Here is a 26,652-nt window from a genome sequence, read left to right as displayed (position 1 = left end):
TTTGGTTATCAGGGTAGTCCTGGCCTCATAAAAAGTTTGGGAGTGTTCCCTCTAATTCAATTTTTTTGGAATAGATTGAGAAGGATTGGCATTAAGTTTTTAACTGGTAGAATTCACCAGCAAAACCATCTGGTCCTGGGCTTTTTTGTGTTGGGAGGTTTTTGATCACTGATTGAATCTTCTTGTTATTGGTCTAGTCAGATTTTCTGTTTCTTACTGATTCAGTCTCGGTTGGTTGTATGTTTCTAGGAACTTATCCATTTCTTCTCTGTTGTTCAATTTGTTGGCATACAAGTGTTCCTTATAATGTCTTATGATGCTGTGTATTTCTATTATCAGTTGTGATATTGCCTCTTTCATTTCTGATTGTATTCTCTTATTCTTAACTAGTCTAGCTAAAGTTTTGTCAATTTTGTTTTTAAAGAAAACAGCTCTTGGTTTTGAATCTTTTATATTTTTGCTCTGATCTCTATTTCCTTTATTTCCCCTCTGATCTGTTATTTCCTTCCTTCTGCTTACCTTGGCTTAGTTTGTTCTTCTTTTTCTAGTGCCTTGAGGTGTAAAGTTAGGTTGTTTATTTGGGATCTTTGTTTATAAATGCATTTATCACTATAAACTTCCCTTTATGAACTGCTTTTGCAACATCCCATTGGTTTTGGTATGTTTTGTTTCCACTTGCATTTGTTTCAAGATATTTCTTGATTTCCCTTTTGACTGATTCCTTTTTTGACCCATTAGTTGTTCAGGAGTGTGTAGTTTATAGCTTGTTTATACCAGACATACCGTTAAGTGAAGAAAGCAAAAGAAACAAAAACAAAAAAACCACCAAAATGCTAATTTATGCAAAAGAAATAATACAGGACGGATTAAATCAGAAGCTAGAGACCGGTTATCCATAGAGGGCTGGTGGGAAAACTCAGGGAGGGGGATGGGGTAGCAGGGGTGAGAAGAGAGTGACATTACTGTATCTTTTGTATAGCTCTCTTAGAACATAATAATGTTTCAGATACCATTCACTTATCAAATAAATTAAAACCAACTAGTATGAGGGGGAGTACCTGAAATGAAATAAAAGCCAACAAGAGATCCTAACTATATTATATTGAATATCGTAACACTGAAGGTGGTTGAGAACGTAAAGTAACCATGGAAAACACTGTCCTCACTGGATAATGTAAGGCCAGAGGGAAAACGAACTACACAAATGCTCTAATCTGGTCAATAAATGTGTTTCTCACGCAGGTGTGGACTGGCAATTTTTTTTTTCCCATGCCATACGTCATGAAGGATCCTAGTTCCCCGACCACGGATCAAACCCGTGTCCCCTGCAGTGGAAGTGCAGAGTTTTAACCACTGGACCACCAGGGAAGTCCCTGGACTGGCAGTTCTGAAACTACCTTAAGTGTACGCTAGAACTGAACAAGTAAGTATAAAAAGATTGCAGATAATGACAGCCAGGTTCTTACCTTAGGAGAAAGAATTTACAAATAAGGAAAGGTTAAAATGAACCCTGTGATGTTGAATTGAAATTGGAAGTGTTACTGTAAGCTCATGTTTTTTCACATACACGTTTCGATAACTAGCTGCAGAATATGGATGTGTGTCTGTGAGTGAGCATACCTACATTTATTTCCTAGCTTTGGTGGCAGAGAGGACCAAAAAGCAGTGACTCTAGTAGCAATGAGCACATGTAGTGCCAAAATCTTGGCTTCTCAATGCCATTCTCCAATAAATGGAACTAGGAATCCTTGGAGAGGTGGCTGTTCCAGTACCTGGACAGGGAATGAATATGAGAGTGTTTAACATCTTGCCAGAAAGTAAGAAAATGCTTAAAAAGTGGGGAGGAGCTTTTCCAAGGAACACAGGAGTCTACCTAAAGGAGCTTTTAATGGCCAAAACTGGAATAATGTAAGGAATAAAATAATGATAGTACTGGATTATAACCCATAGAATAAAATAAATATCCATGATTCCATAATTAATATGATCAAATAAATTAGTGGGGAGAAGAGACAGCTCTTCCTTCAGAAGTCCAATTAATAAATGTAGAAGAAAACAGGCAAATACTACAGAAATAGTTGTTCTGAACAAGACGCTAAAATTAGTAGGTGAAAGTTTGAAAAACCTATATATAGTTTCAAAGTATCTCCCCAAGATACTTATCAACTACAAAGGGAAAGATAGTAACTTTACAGTGGAGAAACCCAATAGAAACCACTTAACCAAGTGGTCAAGGTCAACATCACATGTACAAAATATGACATGAACTGCATGATGCATTAAGGATACATCATTTCTGTGGCATTCTTGCCAAAATGCACACTCATTCCAATCATGAGGAAAACATCAGACAAATCCACACATCAAGGGATACTATTCGGAGTAACTGATCAGTATTCTTCAAAAGTGTCTTGTCTTTTTGAAGACAAGAAAAGACTGAGGAACTATCACAGAGACAGAACTAAATGCAATGTGGGATCCTGGATTGGATCCTAGAACAGAGATAGTGGATAAAGTGGTGAAATTCAAATAAGGTATTTAGTTAATAGCACTGTATCAATGTTAATTTCTTGGTTCTGATAGTGGTACTATGGTTATGTAAGTGTTAACATTAGGGAAAGCTAAGTGAGGGACATATGGAACCTACTACTTTTCCAACTTTTCTGTAAGTTAAAAAATTAGCTCAAAATAAAGTTTAAAAAAAGGGTGGTGGAGGCTAATATGGTGAAACCAGTTAGTATAACTGATTTTCTTCTTCCCCAGCTGCGTTCAGCCGCTTTGGTATACACAGAGCAGGCAGACTGTGTGTAAGACAGTGACTGGAGTCTAGGACATGTTCTCAAAGAGGGGTAAGCTGCCCTGTTAGTTTGGGTCCTCTAGGAAGCAGACACTGTGGTGGAGGTGGGAATTTACCCCAGCTACGTGCAGTCATGGGCTGGGGCCCACCTCTCACTCGCTGGGCTAAGCACGCTCTGCCTGGCGGCACGTGTCCACTCAGCCCCCATGAGCCCCTCCCCGTAGTGTTCCAGGTGCCTGTTTGGAACCTCCCAACTCCTGTGTCAGCTGGGAGGAAGACCGCTGCCTCCTCAGGTCTACAGCCAAGTGGTACTTGGACCCCTTGTGAGAGACTGGACAGGCAGATGGGAGCAGGCAGGAGGAGCCATCCCACTGGCAGAAGACATCACTGAAAAGTCATTTTCTTGGCTAGTGTCAGTCACAGAATCAACTGAAAAACAAGACAGAGCCTAGAGGGAGGCAGCACCCATGGGAGCCAACTAGGAAATCGCAATGAATTGATTTTAAGTAGCTGCCGGTATGATTATTTTTAGCCACAGGCCTCAACCAGCTTTCAAAACCTGCTAGTAAGAGTCTCACAGTAGCCAGCAAGTTAAAGCCAGCACAGAAATTTAGCTTTTAATTTGACAGCAAGAATCTGCTTAGCTGGGAGATGGCTTAGAAAGCGAATCAGAGCAAGAGAACTCTTTCTGCTGCAAGTTTAAGATAATTTTTCACATCTATCACATTTGAAAATGAAAGTTGTTTCAGTAAATCTGTCTTCTGCCACCCCAGCTCAGTATTATATATGCATGTTGAGTAAAACAAATTATTTCACCACCTAAACTTGAGGGAGAAATAGACTCAGATAGATAGTAAGTGCCGGCAATGCCCCACCCCCACACTTTGGTAGCATATCCTGCAGGAAGCCGCGATCAGAGACTGAATGGGTTTAATGTATCCACACCAGCATGCACAGAACGGCCAGGCTGGCTGATGCTGGGACTGGATCCCTGGCTGCTTCCTAGAGCGTCCAGGGCCGCCCCAGGAGGAGAGGCCTCGGCAGCCAATACAGGGGAGGCTGGCGGGGTGCCGCCAACAGTTTCCCTGACCACATCTCAAAGCAAGTGAAAGGGACCTGCAGGCGGAAAAGGGGAGGGGAGGGGAAGGAGGAGGGAAAGGGAAAGGGAGGGGAGGGAGAGAGGAAGGGGAGGGGAAAAGAGGACGACCGGTGGCAAACATGACAGAGTCTGGAGTACACAGGAAAAGCCAGTCCATCTTTACTGTAGTGAGTGCAGGATACAAAGAGTTTACAACAACCTCTAACATTTTCTTAACCATTTGATAAAAAGTTCACTATAATATTTATTGTATAATGAAGAAAAAAAACACATTCAGGGAAAAATTGAGATTAACTTATTTTTCTTAAAAGGTTCATCTCAAGGATGGCAACAAAGTCCAGCTTGTGCCGCCAAACGGTTTTACATGATCAAACCGTGTACAGCTTCTTGTGTGAACTGTTGACTACAAACATTTACCAAATACATAAATCTCTTTTAAAAAAGCCATTTTAAATATAGCAAAGCAGTGTCTTCTTGCACAGCAAAGTGAAGAAAGTTTCTACAGAGAAATAAAAGAAGTTTTACATTTGTAAAATCTTTTTCACATTCTAATCATCTAGCTTCTTATGATCCAATGCCAGGAGTTTTCTGGTTCCTTATTTACTATGTATTTCTTGTGCGCATGATGGTTAATACAGAAAATATGTTAATGCTTTATTAGTTGTCCTTACAGTAAAAGGAAATGGTAAAACATATACTGTTCTTTTAGAACAAACCCCTGATTTACTAACACAATGGACATAATTAGGGCTCAAAAGATTGATTTTTGATTGGGACCATCTGTAGATGTACAATGGTGACTTTCACTCTCAATGTAGTACCAGGTAGACCGCTGAAGGAAGTACAGCTGCTGGAAACTGTACTTTAACCAGTGCAATTTAAGCTTTTTTTGTTTTTGTCTTTTAGTAATAAAATACTTCATCTGCAGGGATAAAATTTCTTATGGTGTCATACAAAACACATGAGTCTAAAAGGGTAGAAAAGTAGGTTCTAAAGTGACACGGTTAGTGTCTTCCCCACTCTGAGCTGGTTTCCACCAGGAGACATGTATGTTTTATGTGTTCGTACATGGGGTCTGGGTGAGGGTGTCTCTGTCAAGTCCATATGCTCTAAGTCACACTGGGTGTATGGGAAAAGGGTTAACAGTCAAATACTCAGTTCCTGAAAACGGAATACATTGTTACTTGGTCAGTGTAATTGAAATACAAACTCCGAGCCTTGCGTAATATTGTTTTAGAAAACAGTAGTTGTACTGATTATAAACCTGCATAGAAAGAAAGACTATTGAGATACAGTCAGAAAAGCCATCTCATAAGGCACACAAGAAAATAGACAGTAAATGTGAATGTGTTAACTCCTATCCCATGTACAGCAGAAGTTCATGAACATGCATAAATAACAACCAAAGCAGCACTGAACACTTCCAAAAGCTATAAATGGTTTACAAAGTGGTAAGGATTATCCTGGAAATTCAGTGTTGGGAAACTGTCTTCTTTCAATTAGGTGTGTCCTCATGAAGAAATGTGCCTGTAAGTAGTTCAGTAAAATAAGTATATTTTAAAGAAAAACCAATCCTTTCTGAATAAGAGCCAAATGTCTAAACTGACAAGAGGAGAAAGCATACTGCCCTCCCTTTTTTGGCCTCTATCAAAATTTACTACCGAAAATGTCATTAAAAACAGAATTCCATTTTGCAGCTGGGAATGCCACAAGTTTATCCTGTACCTACTACCTATGTGTCAGCCAGGAAGTCTGGCTGATGATTTGTCACAAAGAGCATAGGAGGAAAATGTCACAAGGAATGCAATTTAGGGGGAAAAACCAAAACATAAGTAAAAATTGTAGGTAGCTGCTTAATATTAAGTTTAAAATAGAAAATAGCAGTAATTTTAAACCCTTACTTTGAGTTTCTCAGGAAAGGGAGTATTTAAAAATCGATGATGAAGGACATACAGGACTTTGAATTTTGTTCATGGCACAAGCCCAGGGACCTGCCAAACTTGCTGTTACCACTTAGCTGTCTTCCTGTGAGAGTAAGGCCTTGGTCAGCATCTCAGTTGAGGGCATTAGGATGGCAAGAGTTGTGCCAAGAATCGGCACCACGAGAGGGCTGCTCCCCACACTGCAGTGTCATTCGATGCACAGAGTGTCCGGCGTGGTAGTATTCTGTAACCAGCTGCATCATGCTATTTTAGGGGGTCAAGGAAAAAAGACCCCTTTCCCCACGAATATTTTTCCCTAATCATTTACCACTTATAAAACCTTTGTGCTCATCAACTATTTTGCCATTTTCTCTAATATTAATTAAATTAGGTCAGCTTTTCTACTATATTTTTTCCCTCACAAAAGGCAAGTTTTAAATAATGCCTTATAAAATCTGTCACAACACATTTTACATTTATGCAGGATGAACTTAACACCATTTTTTTTGCCACTTTGCTATTTATATACACATATAAAATATATAATGATGCTCAACCCATACAGCACAAAGATTACAATGTAACATCACACATTCACCACCAGTGAGGGGAGAAACCCCTTTATACAATCCTCTGAAAAGACTGGGCCAATAATTAAAATCCAAAGTACAGTATATTTAACAAAATAGTAAATATTAAACAGTGAATACTCTACTTAATAAGGATCTCGCCTTTTCCCCCTAAATTGGCGGCAATCCACAAAAATATACTTTTTAATCTGGTGACCATACAATACATAGGTACTTACATCAAAGGTGATAATATATTTAAGATTCTATATACACAAAAAGTTTGGCTCAACTTTTAATTTACATATAGAGTAATAAGTGTTCATGGCTTTTTTTTTCCAAGGTTCTGCTTGCAAGATATTTTTGTTTGTTTTTTTTCCCCCTCTTAAAATAAAACTAGAAAGTTAAAACAAGATAAAGCTATTCTCTAAAAAAAAAGTTACAACATACAGCTTTGGCTTATATAAATAATTCATAGCAGAATGTGTTCAAAAGTAGTGAATATAATTTTATATATAGTCATCAATTCATAAGGGTGTTTTCTTTCATATAAAATATACATGAGCTAAAATCAGTTTCTTTAATTTTTATGATATGAATGTAAAAAGAAACTTCTGACATATTCCAATTATAACTTAATATATTAATTTACTGTTAATGCTCTATATTTCTAGGCTAATATTTTCTGAATATTTCATGCGTGTTTTCTATTCTCTCTCTTTTTTATTAGCTAAAGATCACTTCTTTGACCCAATACATTTTTTGCACGTGCAAAACAGTTATGTGTGGGGCTTTTTTGTTTTGTTTTTTGTTTTTAATATTAACAGCCCTTTCCCATGCACCTCTTTGCAACAGAGACCCATGCCAGGTGGGTAATTAATATAAATGTCATTTTATGTACAGTATTGCTTTCTTGGTTCCTGCTTTTCTACTGCTCTGTTCTACAAAGCATTTTTCTTAAGTAACTACAGTCACCGCACAGTTAAATAAAACAAGTAGGGGCCCTCTAGGTTTCTGCAAGCTAGTGTGGGAGAATTATATATATGGGTACACGTTTCTCTGCAAAAACTGGTTATCTTATGAAACAAGTAGTCCAAGGAAGTGCCAGACTAGACTGCCTACAGGGTGCTCTGTTTGCCATGGGACGCACACCTGCAGATCTATAAGAGTTTGCAGGTAAGTGCCTGATTCCGTGTATGCAACACACACCCACACATACACACACTCACACCCACATACATATATATGTAAAGGGATATATATGTATGTATGTACATATAAATATATTTAACTCATGTCCTTATTTACCAACTTAGATATGTAGAGCAGTTCACTGCAGTAACAGAAAGTACAAACACCAGCCTGGAAGCCTTAGGTCACCCACGCGTCCATCCTCATTCGCTTTACGGAAGGGCTCTCTCTGTCCTCAGTGTTTGGGGGTCGACCAAGCACAACTGGAGAATGGAAGTCGCTCCGCGGGTCCTCCCGGTCACTGCCATCATAGGAACTGCTCGAGCTGCTCAGACTGTCTACAGGGGAGCGGCCCATTTCCTGCCGCGGCTGCGGCTGCGGCTGCGGCTGCTGCTGGGGGGGTTGTGACTGCGGCGGCGGCTGCGGCTGCTGCTGGAAGCCTGATGGGGTCATTCGATCCCGGGGAGGTGAAATTGGTTCTGACTTAATGTTGATGTTTTGGTTGGTATTAATGGATAAATTCGAACCCTGAGATAACTGCCCTCCAGCACTGAAGGAAAAAAAAAAAAAAAAAGATATGGTAGATGGTTTGTGAGTGCATCTGCATAGATGGAATATTACAGACACCACCTGACTGAAAAAGGTCCAGGGTCTGAAATACTGTCAGAATTCCCCAAGACCAGTTTTGGTGTTTCCTGCAGTGCTTGGCACAGAAAAAAATTATATATCCCTGGTAGAAAAAAAACAAGTACAGTTGAGATTTTTAGTGACTGGTCCTGTTACCCACAGTCTTGGTACTTCTGTAGCTGAAGTATCCAAAACAGTGTCAGTGACTAATGCTGTACATGGACCAAAATGGAAGAGGAACAATATGGCAACTTGAATTCTGCTCCCTCTCTTCCTTTCTGCTGCTTCTGTGACAGGCACAACGTGTCACCTATTCTCACAGCAGCTCTCAGAAGTCAGTCATGTCACCCTATTTTCCAGATGAGGAAAGTGTCTCAGAAAGGCTAAGTGACTTGCTCAGAGTAGGACACAGTAGAGTCTATACAGGCTTTCCCCCCCAGTCTGAGCACCAAGCCTTTTCCACTTGCCTTTGCATGGCTATTTTTAGTGTGTCCATTTAGGATGCTCTGCAAAGGCCCGAGGGCCAAACACCTGTGTAGGCAAAGAAATTTCCCTCAGATACTCTGCGCCTTTCTCCATGACATAATTCCCAAGACGACTGATAACAGTATGCATTGTGGAGCTATTTCAGGATGCAGGGAAGCTCTCTGGGGATTTCCAGGGCAGGAGGCTAGGAGGCTGGGTGTCCCGAGTGTCCTGAGCAGGGGCGAGGCAGCCAACCCTCATGGAGGCCACGTGGGCCTGCTATGCTGTCCCCTCGTCTAGGATGTTCTCCTCTAGTTGCTCTGTGGGCTGACTATTCTGGTTCTACCTAAGCACCATTCCTTCTGCTGGTGATGCCTGGTCCTACCTGGGCACCACTGTAAACCCTTTTCACTTATATCCCCACACGCTGTCCATAAGGAACATTCTCTTTTGTAAGCCCTTCTTGGTGAGGTATACAGTGTATGCAGTGGGCTGGGATCAACCACATGAATCCCATGTAGCTTGATTCATACATAAGATACCCAAGCCCTACCACTCCTCCCCTACGATCCAGGGAGAAAGCAAAGGGCACAGCTCATTTTCTTAATCTCTTTGTCTGTTGATGTTAACCAAGGCAAAAAAAGAGAAGGGTGGTAGGCAGGCCGGAATACCTTCAGGCTGCCTTTCTTCAAACAGTGGAATGAGACAGAGGTTGGGAAATAGGGGTACAGATTTGGGGAAAATTTCTAGTTACTCACACGAGAGAGCTGAGGGCTGCTTGTCCTAAATGGTGCTGCTGCCATGCTGACACCTGTCCCAGAGACAGCATTCCTGGGGAGTTGAAGCCCTGCAGGGCCGACAGGTCTGCACTAGTCAGTGAGTAATCTAAAATAAAGAAGGAAATGTTGCTTGTGTGTGTAATAAAAGGACCATGCAAAATCTGTTTTTCAAATAGTTGCTTCAAAAGTTTTCTTATGTTGAGAGAAGCCAGGTACTTCATAACATCAAACAACACACCTACGGGTCTAAAACACACAAAAATTTTTCTTTTGGGAGGTTTATAGGACCTAGCTGTATTCAGTTGTCTGGGATTTTTTCAATAAAAAAGGTTTCAATTTTGTACTGAATATTTATAGTTTATTATTTTACAAGAAGTTGAGATACTTCTTCCGGACTTGTAAATAGAAATAATAAAAATGCCATCACTAAAGGATGTTCCTATACAATTGTTATTTTAAATAAATATGCCCACTGCTACCCTCCTGAACAAAGAGAAACACTCCAGCTCACCCTGACTCCATCTAAATCAGCACGTCTCATATTCTTGAAGTACAGGGGGAGCAGGAAAGACTCAGGACCCCTTCTCATGGGGTGCCAAGCTTAGTGACATAGACAGTATTTACATTATCACACAATTAAATAACTGCATTTGTTCGAAGTACAGGAACTGTCAAAGATCCCTGACTGCATGCAAAATGAAAGTTCATCAAAAAACTGTTACAAGACATAATATACATGAATGCTTCAGTCATAATCATTGTGACCAAGACTTGGGATGTTAGTTATCATTCACACGTAGAGTTATTTCAGTTCATCATTACACTTGTCTTTTCCAGTTAGTTCTAAAGAGAGGAGGCAAAAACTCTTCTAACTTCTTTTTCATGTCTCAAGACAGGTGTTTAAAGAAATTGGTCTTCCTAGTTAATTAGCATTTTAAAAAAGAAACTGAGTTGAAACAGCATAGCTCTGCTTAGGATATTTTCTCTTTCAGTGTTCTCTAAGATTGCCTCGTCCCTTCCCACAGAAGCTGGGGTGGGGGTCCATCACACTGTGCCTTCCACAGTGCCTCCAAGTCCTTCCAACTACTTACTTGACATGTCTACTTGGATGTCTCTCCAGACACCTCAAATCTGACATGACCCCAACTGGACTCATCATTTCCTCCAAACCTGCTTCTCTTTAGCAAATGGAACCAACTTTCACATGACTGTTCGTGCCAGAAACCTGTGGGTGTTATCCTTGGTACTTACTTCCACCACCAACCATCATGTCTGGTTGACTCTAGCTACTGTCTCTCAAGCCTGCCCAAGTTTCACTGTCTCTAATGCCACCACCCTAGTTCACGCCATCAGTATCCATTACTTGGACCATCACAGTAGCCTCCTGTGTGGTGTCCTTGAATTCACTTTTGCCCCATGCACACTGTAGCCAGGTGATCTCAAAAAACAAATATGGTCATGATACCTCTCTGCTTAAAACCTTTCTATGGCTTCCCAATGCTCTCAATGCTTCTCATGTCCAAAGTCCTCAACAAGGCCTATGCCTATGCATCCTATGCAGGGCCTATGCATCCCTACTTACCTCTGTAGTTTCAACTCTACAGCCGTCCCATCCCTCCAGCCACGCTTCTGCTGCCTCCCAGCCTTTGTACACAGTACTCCCTCTTCCCGGAACACTCTCCCTACTCTGCCTGGCTGAGTCACGCGTGCTCCTTCAGGTTGAAGCTTCAGTGCAGCCCTTAACACGACAATAATAAATTATTCCTAGAGCTGTTTGCCCTTTGTCTTTTCCTCTGATAGACCCTACATTCCACTGTTAACCATGCACTCTTGTATTTCCAGTGCTTGGCACGGTGCTTGTCACACAGTACGTGTTCAATAAATATGTGCTGAATGGATCCATGAATAAGTGGAGAAGCTGGGAGTGATCTTATGGATGGGCATGAGGAAGCGTTTATATGATTCCTCCACACAGAACTATTGTACTCTTTGAAATGTTGCTCATTTATTCATCCCTGTACTGACTGACTGGCATGTGTTTGACACATGCCACACATACAACGTAGCTGATATACTAACGAAAGACAAAACATGGACGCATGTTTTAAAAAGGCAAATAGATAAATACGTTAAAGATAACGTGGTAACATTAAACAGAATAGGTGCTCTGAGAGAGAGCAAAGACTATGTAGTTAAGGAGTGAGACTGATGCTGAGTGATGGACAGTTTCAACAGAACGTGACTCCATTTTTATGTTTTGGTAATTCCTTCTGGACTTAAAAAAAAAAGATTCTTTAAATCCAATGGCATTTCTAAAAACAAATACAGGAGGATATCTAAGTTGAATATTGGAAAAACCTGTCATGAGATACTCAGTAAACTGTAATCTAATGTTGACACCCAGCTCAAGCCCCATCTCCTCAGCCAACACTCCTCTGAACATTCTAGTTCACAGATTTCCTTCTTTCCTCACCTTCTCGAGATCAGAGTATCAACTGGTAACCTCAACAACTCAGGACTTCCCCGCCATAGTTACCAACTTAGGTATGTCCTGTCTCCTTTTCCAGAATAAACTTGGGAGAAAATTTATGTCCCTAGAATAGTGTTGCTCATATAGCTGGTCATCAGGACAATGAAACAATTTCTATGAATGCATAATCCCTGGCTTTACTCTAGATTTAGCTGATGGATTTGGACATTTTTTTTCATATTGATTGTTGGAAAAGGTAGTAGACATTTTCTAAGAGGCTTTCTTTTTCAACAAAACCTTTTAAAGTTATTTGTTTTAAAAGAACTACTTGGAATTAAAGTAGCAATCAAATGTACTGATGGCTCTTCACCCCTCTGGGAGCTCCAGAGAGCAGGGTGAAAGCACCGTGCTACAGCATTTACCCTGAAGTCTAAAATTAGATGATTTTTATTAGTCTCCTTATTAGAATCACAAAAGAATAAATTCTCTGCACTGTAGTCTCTGAAAAACTGGCAAGGTATTTTAAACTATTTCCCTCTTTCCTTCTTTTGAAGCATCAGGTGTTTGGCTCAGCTGGTGAGAAAGTGAAGCCCCATGTGTCCTCTGCCACTCCCTATCATGGCACATCTAGAGAAACCTGTGCACGTGGGGTTCTCCACACAGCCTGTGTGGCTGAAAGCACCCCTTCAGTCACTGCAGCATTCTTAAATTTGCCTGATATACCCTCCAAATAGGGTATTTGGGACTGAAATGTCTAAATAAACATGAATGAGTGAAAAGCTCCCCTCAGAGGTGACGAGTGACAGACTCTGAGGAGAAACAAGAAAACTCCTGGTCTTGCCCCTCAGGCACAAACAGCAGAAACCAAATGGGCTGTCACACGGAGGAAAACATGACCTGCCGGCACAGCCACCCAGCGCCACCTCCCCGAGCCCTAAGGTCCAAAGGGACTCAGTCTTTCCCAAGGTAGGCTGACACAGCATACAGAAAAACACCTTATTTCAAAAGCCTGGAATAGTGAGATGCTGTTTAACAAGAACTATATAGAAAATGCCGAGACTTTTGCTCCGCTTGCTGCATACCATAATTTTGATAACAGCTAGTTGTTTCTTCATCAGGCGTAAGTAGAAGTTCATGCAGGGAAATCTTTCTATGATCAATGTGTATTTTCTAATTTTTTTAAAGACTAGCATGTGTTCTTTAACATATCCAAATGTGAATCTAAGAAACTGGAAATAACTTATTTCAATAAATATACTTTTTAAAAATCATAAAAGCACATGTTGAGCACAAAACAAAGAAATAAAACCCACAAAAGGCAACAGAGTAGGCTTACCAGTGTTGTAGGCGGTCGGCATTGCTGAGTACACCAAGCCCTGCGGAGGCAGGCTAGGGGTTGTCACAGACACCACAGGGGTAGCTAGGGGCTGAGTGGCTTGAGAACTGCTTATCCTCTGGGTATTCTGTGAGAGAGAAGAAAAAAGTGTTATTCTGTGAGTATTTATATTCAAACTTAATATTTTAAAAATAACATTCAATTTAAAAGTGACATTTTTCACAGTTTTATGATGTGAATGTCATTATTCCGTGAAGCAGTGATCATGTGAAAACCTTAAAAATACTAATGAGAATAACTAAATATTTAATTTTAAAGGACGTATTTTACATTAATTATTCAGTTTCCCCTAGAGTCTTTTTCATAGAGTTTATTGATGTCAGATATACCCTTAAAATAGAAAACTGCATTAGGACTGATAACACTTATGTGTTAGCATAAATGAGGACCTGATGCCACTATAAAGATAGCCAAACTACCCTAAACAAAATATGTGTAGATTTTAAATACCCGAGGATAGCAAGGTCATTTGTATATATAGAGATTATAAAAGTCCATGAGCATATAGGGATCAAAACTACTTTTTGCAGCATTTACATATTAACAAGGTTTTAAGTCATGGCTTACTAAAGTGCAGCTTGTATTCATATTTCCTTCCCTGTGATTCTGCAGTTGACACACACACACATATATATATGTACATGTATATGTATGTATATATTTAGATACAGATTTTTTAAGACTTTTAAAAGAGCAGTTTTAGGTTCACGGCAAAACTGAAGGAAAGGTAGAGCTTTACCATACACTCCCTGCCCCCATACATGCAGAGCCTCTCCCATCATCCACATCATCCAACATTGACTGTTTTTTAACGGCAGATTCAGACACAGTCTCCTGACTCTTATGAGAGGAGAAGCTTTGAGTAGAGAGCTCTTGAATAAAGTACTTTTGACAGGGCTGTATGAGAAATGGTAAATGCTTGCCAACTGACAGCATCTACATAGTATCCTATCTACAGTGGGAATGAAAAAAGAAATCAACTATTGAATAATCAAGTCAGTTTAAGATATCACCATTCTCTATGTGTAGGGGTATGACAGGGCAGTTTCTCATGACACTGCCTTAAGCGAACACTTTCTAAAACTGAGGATCAGAGGAACAGGACAGACTCCAAGTTCCATGTGGTTAGAACACAAGAAGGTTAACGCATAACTCCAGGGTTATTTTTTTCTAACTGAAGAAATTACAGCCTGATAACTGACATTTGGGGTACTAAGCCATATGAATAAAAGTATAATTCAGTGCCCTTGAGGTTATAAAGAGTCAGGATGTGATTCAGTTTTCTCTATCACCATTTCAAAGGGTAATCAGATAAAGGCCTTTGGTTAGATCTAGATATTTGAACTTTTGATTATTTGATAAGGATCCAGATCTCATTTTATTTCTTTTTAGTTTGTATTTTCTATCCAATCTTAAGTTAGAGGATGTTGGAAAGACCATTCAGGTTATACTGCCCTGGATCTTGTCCCAGATTCACTAATTCCTAAGCACTGGGAAAATCATTTAACCTCTCCAAACCTCTTCAGTTGTAAAGTGGGGAAGACAGCGATCACTGTGCTGCCTGCCTTGTAGTACTACTCTGAGAATCTAGTAAGGTAATAGATGGGAAATGCTTTGAGACAACTGAAGTACTACAGGAAGGTAAGATAGTACCCTTAAATTATTGCTCTAAGAAACCCTCTGGCCCAAGATTTCTACATAACTCGTATTAAAAAAAAAAGGTAAATATATTTATTCCTTCTGATCCATAGCTATTCCCCTGGAGCTGTCATGAAGTAGAGTTGTTCTAGAATTGCAAGGCTTCTAAAGGAATCTCTATAGCCTGGTTCTAAAGGAGTCTTTAGTGTAGGCTCCAGGGCACTTGTCTTTATTTCACTTGAGGTCAGAGCCATTCATGATTATATTTTAGAGCTCAAGCCAATTTTATACAACTTTCCGAATTCTAATAGATTGTGTTTCTGATTATATTTTGGTCTGACACATAAAGCTCTGCATTTTAAATTGATTAAGTTTTAGAGTCTGAATTAGCTTAAGTTTTAGAAATGCGAATGACTGTTTACAGTTTTTGGTTATATATTTGTTTCTTAATTATAAGTATTTTTATGATTGCTAGATTTTATAGTCTTCAAATACTTAGAAATTTACCTTTGAGATTCTGTAATTGAAGGTATACTTTAAGGAATGTGGAAAGGAATACATTTTTGTCTCAGCATCAAGTTAAAAATTTTAATGAATTTTTGAGACAGGGATCTATTTTGGATTTAATTTGTTCTCACAGATTTGGTCACTGAAACTTCAAGAGTCAAATAGTAGGTGAAAAATACAGTACAACATGGTTTGGTCTAGCTTTATCCATGCCATAGCTTCACCTCCATGGAAATCTACTGATGTGACCTCAAGATGGGGGGTGGGGGGATGGTGTGTGTGTGTGTGTGTGTGTGTGTGTGTGTAAAACAGTAACACTCCAATATATCGGTTCTACCCATTAAAGCTCAATGGCACTGATTTCCACAACCACTAGAGGGCAACATATTGCTAGATAATTCATAAGTTCACAAGGAAGCATTCATGATAACTTCTTAAGGGTATAAATAGTGAGGTTTAATCTAAGATGAATTATTTTATCTTGAACTATAAACATCCATTTGCTAGTCATTACTGTATCATTAAGTAAAGTATTTCCCCAAAAGATAGTTAAAATCTGCACATGATATAATCCAACACCACAATGAAAGCTGGCTAGTATATTTTAGTTGACCAATATGAAACCACATCCAAAACTGTGAGAGTGAACACAAAGTTAATGAACAATCTCTCATCTTAAGGACAGAGCACAGACAACCTTATCTGAAAAGAAACCAACTGTGCAAAACATACCAGCATGCATATATATATAATAATAAAATGTAAACAAAATGAACAGATGCCTTTCCCCCATGCTTTCATGCAATCTAAACCTCTGTCCATGCTAAAAACTAAACATTTTCAAGTTTTTATTCCCCTTAAAGTCACCTAATTAGCAGCTGACTGTGAAATCAGAAGATCAGTTCTGTGAGGTTTGAGTTTTAGTTCCCAAAGAAATATATCAACTGGAAGTTATTTTTAGTCAAATTTAATTTCTAGAAAAAAAGCCAATAGAAATCATTTGTTTTGGAAAAAAGGTAATAGCTACTTTTACGAACAGAATATCTTCTGATAGAAAAAAAAGTAAGTTTGTGTATGTTAAATTAAAGACATTCATTTTAATAAACAGGGAACCCCCTTGTGGTTCAGATCATCTCATGCAGGATGAAATAATTCTAACTCTGAAAAAAGGTGACCTCACCAAAAATGATGTAATCTTTTTGAAAGAAAGAGAAACACAAGACAGTGTGTTACAATCTGAGGAACTGTGAGGGTGAAGTCATTTTCTAAAAATATATTAATAATTTGGGGAACTATAAAAGGTATTTTGTATCTTAAAAAAATTCTTTAATGTGTCTTCTCATCATGGACAGCTATTGTTTATAAAAGTTCTATCCCAAAGTTCCTTAAAAAGTTGTAACAAATAAAATGGGTCAAGATATACAATTATAAGTAGAAAAACCAGACTCTGCAGTATCAGTAGGTTGGTTTAGTTATTCAAAATGTTTGGACAGTATTTAATAGCAAGAAACAAAATCTGTGTAACAAAGGGAATATTAGATAAAAACACTGAAGAGAATTAGTACTTTCTACATCTTTTTCAACTCCCTTCAATCAGAAACCCACACTCACCAACTCCAATTCCTCTTCCTCCGACTGCACTCAGCACATAAGAGGGATAAGAGAGTTACTAAGTCTGTTGGTACTCGAATATAAAATATTTCTTTAGAAAAACATGTTATCTGAACACTAGCAGTTGTTTGGAAGTCTAAAGAGATGATTATATATGCAGTGAGTACAAACATAAATTATTTATTGTTTCTGTACCTGTAGTTGACTTCAAAAGACTGGAAAGATTCTTTTAAATCCTCTAGGGCCAGGATTTAAAGACATTCCTACCCCAACTTGGTCTGCTCTTATGCTGGCCTCACCTACACATGGCCATGCTACTGTGACAATATATAAAAGGATTTCCTAATCATGAAACTAGTTTCTATTTGGAATCTGGAGAATATTAACTCTATACTTACATCTAAATCCTCCCATCCCTACCCTACCTGGTCACACATGTCCATTTATCTCATACTAGATTCTGTGCTCCTTGGTGGGCAGAAATTATCTTGTTTTCTTATTTCCCACAGTAACTAAGCACACTGTTATGAAACAACAAGAACTCAAACATTTAGTAAGTATAGTTTTAAATAATACAAATTTATATGTTTATCATTTGCAAATACAGTTTTCAAATGAATATAATAATTTCAATGGAGAAAAACACATATATGAAGAAAATGAGACTGGAGGAGAAATGAACTGATAAATCACATACAGAAAAGATGAATGAAACATTGCTCCTTTTTTCCCTACACATCTAGAAAGTATTAATATGCTAGAAATATGCTACTATCTAGTTTTTTATTATTTTACTTGAATAAGTCAAGCTTCTTTGTCAATCTGCGAAAGGTGTCTTTATAAGCATCACTGATACATGAAGCCCCAATCTGAAAGCAGACAATGGTGTAAAATAGGAAGAAGGCTCATTATTTACTCTGAAGAACAACTACCTGGCCTATAAACTTCTATTTCAAATGTGCGCAAAATGCTCTTCAACTGTTTTGTTATAGATGTCTTCACACATCTCCAACCGTAAGACACATCAAAATAATATGGGTGTGTGTATGTACAGTTTTCACTATAACTTACAGGGATAAGGGTGTAAATAGTTTCTGTGGCAAATTTTAAGAATTCCATGGAGATGCTTCATGATCTCTTAAAAAAAAAGATCAAGATAACTGACAAGTTGCTAAATGTCAAACTTGTAGTTTGTCCTTAAATTTTGCAGTTTATTAGTAATTCTTATAAATATATTTCTACACCTTAAATGAAACTTCCTATAGTTTTTATTTCTGAAGGATAGTGGCAGGTATTCCACATCCAGTTCATGAAAGGTGAGCCAAATGACTATCCTAAATGTCATTTTTTCTCAGCTCCTTTTCTTGGGGATATACTTCTCTGTTTATATAGGTATGTATTTTTTTTTAACATCTTTATTGGAGTATAATTGCTTTACAATGTTGTGTTAGTTTTTGCTGTATAACAAAGTGAATCAGCTATATGTATATATATATCCCCCCCATATCCCCTCCCTCTTGCATCTCCCTCCCACCCTCCCTATCCCACCCCCCCAGGTGGTCACAAAGCACTGAGCTGATCTCCCTGTGCTTGCGATGCAGCTGCTTCCCACCAGCTATCTATTTTACAGCTGGTAGTGTATATATGTCAGTGCTAATCTCTCACTTCGTCCCAGCTTACCCTTAACCCTCCCGGTGTCCTCAAGTCCATTCTATACGTCTGTGTCTTTATTCCTGTCCTGCCTAGGTTCGTCAGAACCTTTTTTTTTTTTTTTTTTTTTGATTCTATACGTGTTAGCATACGGTATTTCTTTTTCTATTTCTGACTTACTTCACTCTGTATGACAGACTCTAGGTCCATCCACCTCACTACAAATAACTCAATTTCATTTCTTTTTATGGCTGAGTAATATTCGATTGTATATATGTGCCACATCTTCTTTATCCATTCATCTGTCTATGGACACTTAGGTTGCTTCCACGTCCGGCTATTGTAAATAGTGCTGCAATGGACATTGGGGTGCATGTGTCTTTTTGAATTATGCTCTTCTCAGGGTATATGCCCAGTAGTGGGATTGCTGGGTCATGTGGTAGTTCTATTTTTCTTTTTTTAAGGAACCTCCATACTGTTCTCCATAGTGGCTATATCAATTACATTCCCACCAACAGCACAAGAGGGTTCCCTTTTCTCCACACCCTCTCCAGCATTTATTGTCTGTAGCTTTTTTGATGATGGCTATTCTGACTGGTGTGAGGTGATACCTCATTGTGGTTTTGAATTGCATTTCTCTGATGATTAGTGATGTTGAGCATCCTTTCATGTGTTTGTTGACAATCTATATATCTTCTTTGGAGAAATGTCTATTTTAGGTCTTCTGCCCATTTTTGGATTGGGTTGTTTTTTTGATATTGAGCTGCATGAGTTGCTTGTACATTTTGGAGATTAATCCTTTGTTGCTTCATTTGCAAATATTGCTCCCATTCTGAGGGTGGTCTTTTCATCTTGTTTATGGTTTTCTTTGCTGTGCAAAAGCTTTTAAATTTCATTAGGTCCCATTTGCTTGTTTTTATTTCCATTTCTCTAGGAGGTGGGTCAAAAAGGATCTTTCTGTGATTTATGTCATAGAGTTTTCTGCCTATGTTTTCCTCTAAGAGTTTGATAGTGTCTGGCCTTACATTTAGGTCTTTAATCCATTTTGAGTTTATTTTTGTATACAGTGTTAGGGAGTGTTCTAATTTCATTCTTTTATACGTAGCTGTCCAGTTTTCCCAGCACCACTTATTGAAGAGACTGTCTTTTCTCCACTGTATATTCTTGCCTCCTTTATCAAAATAAGGTGACCATATGTGTGTGGGTTTAATCTCTGGGCTTTCTATGCTGTTCCATTTATCTGTATTTCTATTTTTGTGCCAGTACCATCTGTCTTGATTACTGTAGCTTTGTAGTATAGTCTGAAGTCCGGGAGCCTGATTCCTCCAGCTCCGTTTTTTTTCCTCAAGATTGCTTTGGCTATTCAGGGTCTTTTGTGTTTCCATACAAATGGTGAAATTTTTTGTTCTAGTTCCGTGAAAAATGCCATTGGTAGTTTGACAGGGATTGCACTGAATCTGTAGATGCTTTGGGTAGTATAGTCATTTTCACAATGTTGATTCTTCCAATCCAAGAACATGGTATATCTCTCCATCTGTTTGTATCATCTTTAATTTTTCATCAGTATCTTATAGTTTTCCGCATACAAGTCTTTTGTCTCCTTAGGTAGGTTTATTCCTAGGTAATTTATTCTTTTTGTTGCAGTGGTAAATGGGAGTGTTTCCTTAATTTCTCTTTCAGATTTTTCATCGTGAGTGTATAGAAATGCAGGAAATTTCTGTGCATTAATTTTGTATCCTGCTACTTTACCAAATTCGTTGATTAGCTCTAGTAGTTTTCTGGTAGCATCTTTAGGATTCTCTATGTATAGTATCATGTCATCTGCAAACACTGACAGTTTTACTTCTTTTCCGATTTGGATTCCTTTTATTTCTTTTTCTCCTCGGACTGCTGTGGCTAAAACTTCCAAAACTATGTTGAATAACAGTGGTGAGAGGGTTCAACCTTGTCTTAGAGGAAATGGTTTCTGTTTTTCACCATTGAGAACGATGTTGGCTGTGGGTTTGTCATATACGGCCTTTATTATGTTGAGGAAGGTTCCCTCTATGCCTACTTTCTAGAGAGTTTTTATCATAAATGGGTGTTGAATTTTGTTGAAAGCTTTTTCTGCATCTACTGAGATGATCATATGGTTTTTAGCCTTCAATTTGTTAATATGGTGTATCACATTGATTGATTTGCATATATTGAAGAATCCTTGCATTCCTGGGCTAGACCCAACTTGATCGTGGTGTATGATCCATTTAATGTGCTGTTGGGTTCTGTTTGCTAGTGTTTTGTTGAGGAGTTTTGCATCTATGTTCATCATATATTGGCCTGTAGTTTTTTTGTGATATCTTTGTCTGCTTTTAGTATCAGGGTGATAGTGGCCTCATAGAATGAGTTTGGGAGTGTTCCTCCCTCTGCTATATTTTCCAAGAGTTTGAGAAGGATAGGTGTTTGCTCTTCTTTGAATGTTTGATAGAATTCACCTGTGAACCCATCTGGTCCTGTGCTTTGGTTTGTTGGCAGACTTTTAATCACAGTTTCAATTTCACTGCTTATGATTGGTCTGTTTATATTTTCTATTTCTTCCTGGTTCAGCCTTGGAAGGTTGTGCTTTTGTAAGAATTTGTGCATTTCTTCAGGTTGTCCATTTTATTGGCATATAGTTGCTTGTAGTAATCCCTCATGATCCTTTGTATTTTTCTACAGTGTCAGTTGTTACTTCTTTTTCATTTCTAATTCTGTTGATTTAAGTCTTCTCCTTTTTCTTGATGAGTCTGGCTAATGGTTTATCAATTTTGTTTATCTTCTCAAAGAACCAGCTTTTAGTTTTGTTGATCTTCGTTATTGTTTCCTTATTTCTTTTTCATTGATTTCTGATCTGAACTTTATGATTTCTTTCCTTCTGCTAACTTTGGGGTTTTTTGTTCTTCTTTCTCTAATTGCTTTAGGTGTAAGGTTAGGTTGTTTATTTAAGATTTTTCTTGTATCTTGAAGTAGGATTAAATTGCTATAAACTTCCCTCTTAGAACTGCTTTTGCTTTTGCTGCATCCCATAGGTTTTGGGTTCTGTTTTCATCATCATTTGTTTCTAGGTATTTTTTGATTTCTCTTTGTTTTCTTCAGTGATCTCTTGGTTATTTAGTAGAGTACTGTTTAGCCTCCATGTGTTTGTATTTTTTAGTTTTTTTCCTGTAATTGATATCTAGTCTCATAGCATTGTGGTCAGAAAAAATACTTGTTATGATTTCAATTTTCTTAAATTTACCGAGGCTTGATTTGTGACCCAAGATATGATCTAGCCTGGAGAATGTTCCATGAGCACTTGAGAAGAAATTGTATTCTGTTGTTTTTGGATGGAATGTCCTATAAATATCACTTAAGGCTATCTTATCTATGTGACATTTAAAGCTTGTGTTTCCTTATTTATTTTCTGTTTGGATCATCTGTCCATTGGTGAAAGTGGGGTGTAAAGTCCCCTGCTATGATTGTGTTACTGTCGATTTCCCCTTTTATGGCTGTTAGCATTTGCCTTCTGTATTGAGGTGCTCCTATGTTGGGTCCATAAATATTTACAATTGTTATATCTTCTTCTTGGATTGATCCCTTGATCAGTATGTAGTGTCCTTCTCTGTCTCTTGTAATAGTCTTTATTTTAAAGTCTGTTTTGTCTGATATGAGAATTGCTACTCCAGCTTTCTTTTGATTTCCATTTGCATGGAATTTTTTTTTTCCATCCCTCACTTTCAGTCTGTATGTGTCCCTTGGTCTGAAGTGGGTCTCTTGTAGACAGCATATATATGGGTCTTGTTTTTGTATCCATTCAGCCAGTCTATGTCTTTTGATTGGAGCATTTAATCCATTTACATTTAAGGTAATTATCGATATGTATGTTCCTATTACCATTTTCTTAATTGTTTTGGGTTTGTTTTTGGAGGTTTTTTTCCTTCATTCGTGTTTCCTGCCTAGAGAAGTTCCTTCAGCATTTATCGTAAAGCTGGTTTGGTGGTGCTGAATTCTCTTAACTTTTACTTGTCTGTAAAGGTTTTAATTTCTCTGTCAAACCTGAATGAGATCTTTGCTGGGTAGAGTAATCTTGGTTGTAGGTTTTTTCCTTTCATCACTTTAATTACATTCTGCCACTCCTTTCTGGCTTGCAGAGTTTCTGTTGAAAGAGCTGTTAACCTTATGGGGATTCCTTTGTATGTTATTTGTTGCTTTTCCCTTGCTGCTTTTAATATTTTTCTTTGTATTTAAATTTTGATACTTTGATTAATATGTGTCTTGGCGTGTTTCTCCTTGGATTTATCCTGTATGGGACTCTCTGCACTTCCTGGACTTGATTGACTATTGCCTTTCCCATGTTAGGGAAGTTTTCAACTATAATCTCTTCACATATTTTCTCAGACCCTTTCTTTTTCTCTTCTACTTCTGGGACCCCTATAATTCGAATGTTGGTGCATTTAATATGGTCCCTGAGGTCTCTGAGACTGTCCTCAATTCTTTTCATTCTTTTTTCTTTATTCTGCTCTGTGGTAGTTATTTCCACTATTTTATCTTTCAGGTCACGTATCCGTTCTTCTGCCTCATTTATTCTGCTATTGATTCCTTCTAGAGAATTTTAAATTTCATTTCTTGTGTTGTTCATCATTGTTTGTGGGCTCTTTAGTTCCTCTAGGTCCTTGTTAAACGTTTCTTGTATTTTCTCTTGTATCCAAGAGATTGGATCATCTTTACTATCGTCATTCTGAATTCTTTTTCAGGAATACTGTCTATTTTCTCTTCATTTGTTTGGTCTGGTGGGTTTTTACCTTGCTCCTTCATGTGCTGCGTATTTCTCTGTCTTCTCTTTTTGTTTAACGTACTGTGTTTGGGGTCTCCTTTTTGCAGGCTGCAGGTTCGTAGTTCCCATTGTTTTTGGTGTCTGTCCCCAGTGGGTGAGGTTGCTTCAGTGGCTTGTGTAGGCTTCCTGGTGGAGGGGACTAGTGCCTGTGTTCTAGTGGGTGGGGCTGGATCTTGTCTTTCTGGTGGGCAGGGCTGCGTCCAGTGGTGTGTTTTGGGGTGTCTGTGAAATTAGTATGATTTTAGGCAACCTCTCTGCTAATGGGTGATGTTGTGTTTCTGTCTTGCTAGTTGTTTGGCATGAGGCGTCCAGCACTGGAGCTTGCTGGCTGTTGGGTGGAGCTGGGTCTTAGTGTTGAGACGGTAATCTCTGGGAGAGCGCTCACTGATTGATATTACACGGGGCCAGGAGGTCTCTGATGGTCCAATGTCCTGAACTCGGCTCTCCCACCTCAGCTCAGGCCTGACACCAGGCCAGTGCGCCAAGACCCTGTCAGCCACACAGCTGTTGACGAATATGAGAAATATGAGCTCCCTGAACTGTTGAAGCAGATTTAGGTGCTGTCTCTGAAATGTTATTCTTGTGAGAATCTTCCATAATCAACTGTGCCTCTATGTATGTATTTTTAACTTTGTATTCTGAAAGTTTTAGGCTTAGAGAGCAGCTGCAAAGAGAGCACACCACCACACACCTCATCCAGTTTCCCCCAAAGTTAACACCATGAAGAAACAAGATGCAGTTGTCAAAATTGCATGTAGTAGTAACCAAAGCTATAGACTTTCCTTGGGTTTCAGTCTTTTCATGAATGTCTTTTTTCTGGTCCTGGATCAGATCCTGCATCTCACATGCCTTTAGCTGTCATGTATCCTTAGTCTCCACTGGTCTCCACAGTTCCCTCAGTCTTTCCTTGTTTTTCATAACTGACTTTGACAACTTTGGAAGAGTACTGGTCAGGTACCTTGGAGATCATCCTTCAGTTTGGGTCTGTCTGATATTTTCTCAGTTAGACAGACAGCATGGACTTTTGGTAGACCACCACAGGGGTGACGTGATTCTCTTAGCACATGGTATCAAAAGACGCATGTCATCCCATTACCAGTGATGTTAACCTTGATCTTCTGGTTAAGGTAGTGTCTTCCAGGATTCTCCACTATAAAATCACTATTTTTCTTTTTGTAATCAATGATTATTTGGGGAGAGACATTCTGAGATTAAATACCCCATTTCTCCTTAAATTTTTGCTAATTTTAGCATTCATCCATTGACTTTGCCTTCAAGGTCTGCACTGTGGTGTTAATAATGATGATTTGCCATTTCTCTCATTCTTTCTACCTGTATTAATTAGAATTCTTCTCTAAGGAAGAGTTGTCCCTTCTCCATTTATTCAATCAATTACTTAGTAACAGTCTCAGTATTTTTAATTCTTTTATTCTTCTTGTGTTATAATCCAATAATATTGTTATTTATTTTGTTGCTTAAATTTTTCTAGATCTGGCCACTGGGAGCTCCTCTGAAAGGTTGGGTTCCTCTGACTTTTGACATACATTTCCTTATACTCTGGCACCTTTGGCTCACTGTGTATTTTCCTGACCCTAGCTCTACAATCAATCACTTCTCCAAGGAGTCTTGATTCTTTTTATTGGAGAATGGTGTTTAGAAACTACGATCTGAGTGCGAGGTGTGCTCAGTTACCAGGTGTCATTGTTTTAAGACCCTCTCAGCAGTTACAGCTAGGAAATATATGATGTATACGAATTCATGTGTATACAACATCTATCTCTGTATCTATCTATCTATCTGTCTATCTATCTATCTGTATATATGTTAAAAAAAAAAGTTCATACTGAAACCTCCAACTACAACCCTGAAAAACAGGGTTCTTTATAGCCTTCCCCACCCACATTGCTTAATTGTAAGTTTTTTTCTCAAGAAACCTGGCTTTCTTTATCTACAATGTATAGTAGTTGCTTGTTTAAGGGTGTGTATGTGTGTAACAAATTTACCATCTTGAGCACTGTGATTTCATGCAATTTTTTTTGGTCTCCATACTTATGGTATCCAGTCAGAACAGTTTCCAAAGTTATTTAGAGCAGCTCTTTCTTCCTCATCCCCTTCAGTATCATCATATCACTCATTTGTAATAATGTTATATTCATGTATCATGGTCTGTATTTCATCTTGGGTTCCCCTGGAATCCTGGTTGACTTTTTTTAATGGAATATAGTAAAAAAAAAAAAATCACTCTTTGTCTTTTACAGTTTTGTAGGTTTTAACAAAAGCATAGATTAATGTATCTAACAGTACAGTATCACAGATAGTTCCATCCCTTCAAAAATTCCCTTATACTACCCCTTTTGTATTCAACTCCTCTCCCCACCCCTGGCAACCACTTATCTGTTTTGCATTTTCCATTATGAAATATAAATGTAATCATATATATACTATGTAGTCTTTGGGATCTGGCTTCTTTCAATTAGCAAAATTCATTTAAGATTCATTTATATTGTTGTGAATAAATACTTCATCCCTTTTGTATTACTGAGCAATATTCTTTTGTATGGATGTACCAGAGTGTGTATACCCATTTATCTGCTGGAAGGACATCTGGGTTGTTCTCACTTTTGGGAGATTATGAAAAATATAAGTTTTTTATATAAGCATGGTTTTCAATTCACTTGAGTAAATACTCTAGGAGCAGAATCGTTGGGTTGTATGACAAGTATATATTTAACTTTATAAGAAGTTGCCAAACTGTTTTCCAAAGTAGCTGTACCATTTTGAATTCCAAGCAGGAATACATGAGAATTCTTGTTGCTCTGCATCCTCACCAGAACTTGGCATTTTTAGTTTTTTGGTTTTGTTTTTGTAATTTTAGTCATTCTAACAGGTGTGTAGTTGTATCATTCTGGATAAAAATCTTTTACTAGATAGGTGATTTTGCAAATATTCTCTCCTTATCTGTAGATTGTCTTTTTATTCTCTGAACAGGGCCTTTTCATGGAGTGAAACTTAAATTTTGTTAAATACCAATATATCAATTTTTTCTTTATGGATCATGCTTTTGATGTTGTAATTCTCCAATGTTTTCTTCTGGAAGTTTCAG

The 26,652-nt window shown here is 38.3% G+C and overlaps 1 protein-coding gene across 5 annotated transcripts in view; it reads right to left on the bottom strand.

The window, feature by feature from the left end:
* Positions 1–4,039: 4,039 nt before the first annotated feature.
* MEF2A (myocyte enhancer factor 2A) overlaps positions 4,040–26,652 on the bottom strand; it is a 172,112-nt gene continuing 149,499 nt past the window's right edge. For 3 of the 5 annotated variants that reach the window (XM_060096908.1, XM_060096906.1, XM_060096907.1), the window contains 3 exons: positions 13,256–13,382; positions 9,429–9,555; positions 4,040–8,128 (listed from right to left, as the gene is read on the bottom strand). In XM_060096908.1, coding sequence (XP_059952891.1) covers positions 7,759–8,128; positions 9,429–9,555; positions 13,256–13,382 — 624 coding nt within the window. In that variant the 3' untranslated portion in view covers positions 4,040–7,758. Of the gene's footprint in view, positions 8,129–9,428; positions 9,556–13,255; positions 13,383–17,071; positions 17,096–26,652 lie in introns of all 5 variants that reach the window. The other 2 variants (XM_060096904.1, XM_060096905.1) reach the window with 1 other exon arrangement.

Source organism: Mesoplodon densirostris, chromosome 4, assembly GCF_025265405.1.
Source record: "Mesoplodon densirostris isolate mMesDen1 chromosome 4, mMesDen1 primary haplotype, whole genome shotgun sequence".
Classification (NCBI taxonomy): domain Eukaryota; kingdom Metazoa; phylum Chordata; class Mammalia; order Artiodactyla; family Ziphiidae; genus Mesoplodon; species Mesoplodon densirostris.
The sequence above is the reverse complement of the archived record's forward strand: the minus strand, read 5'-3'. Positions and strand labels throughout refer to the sequence as shown.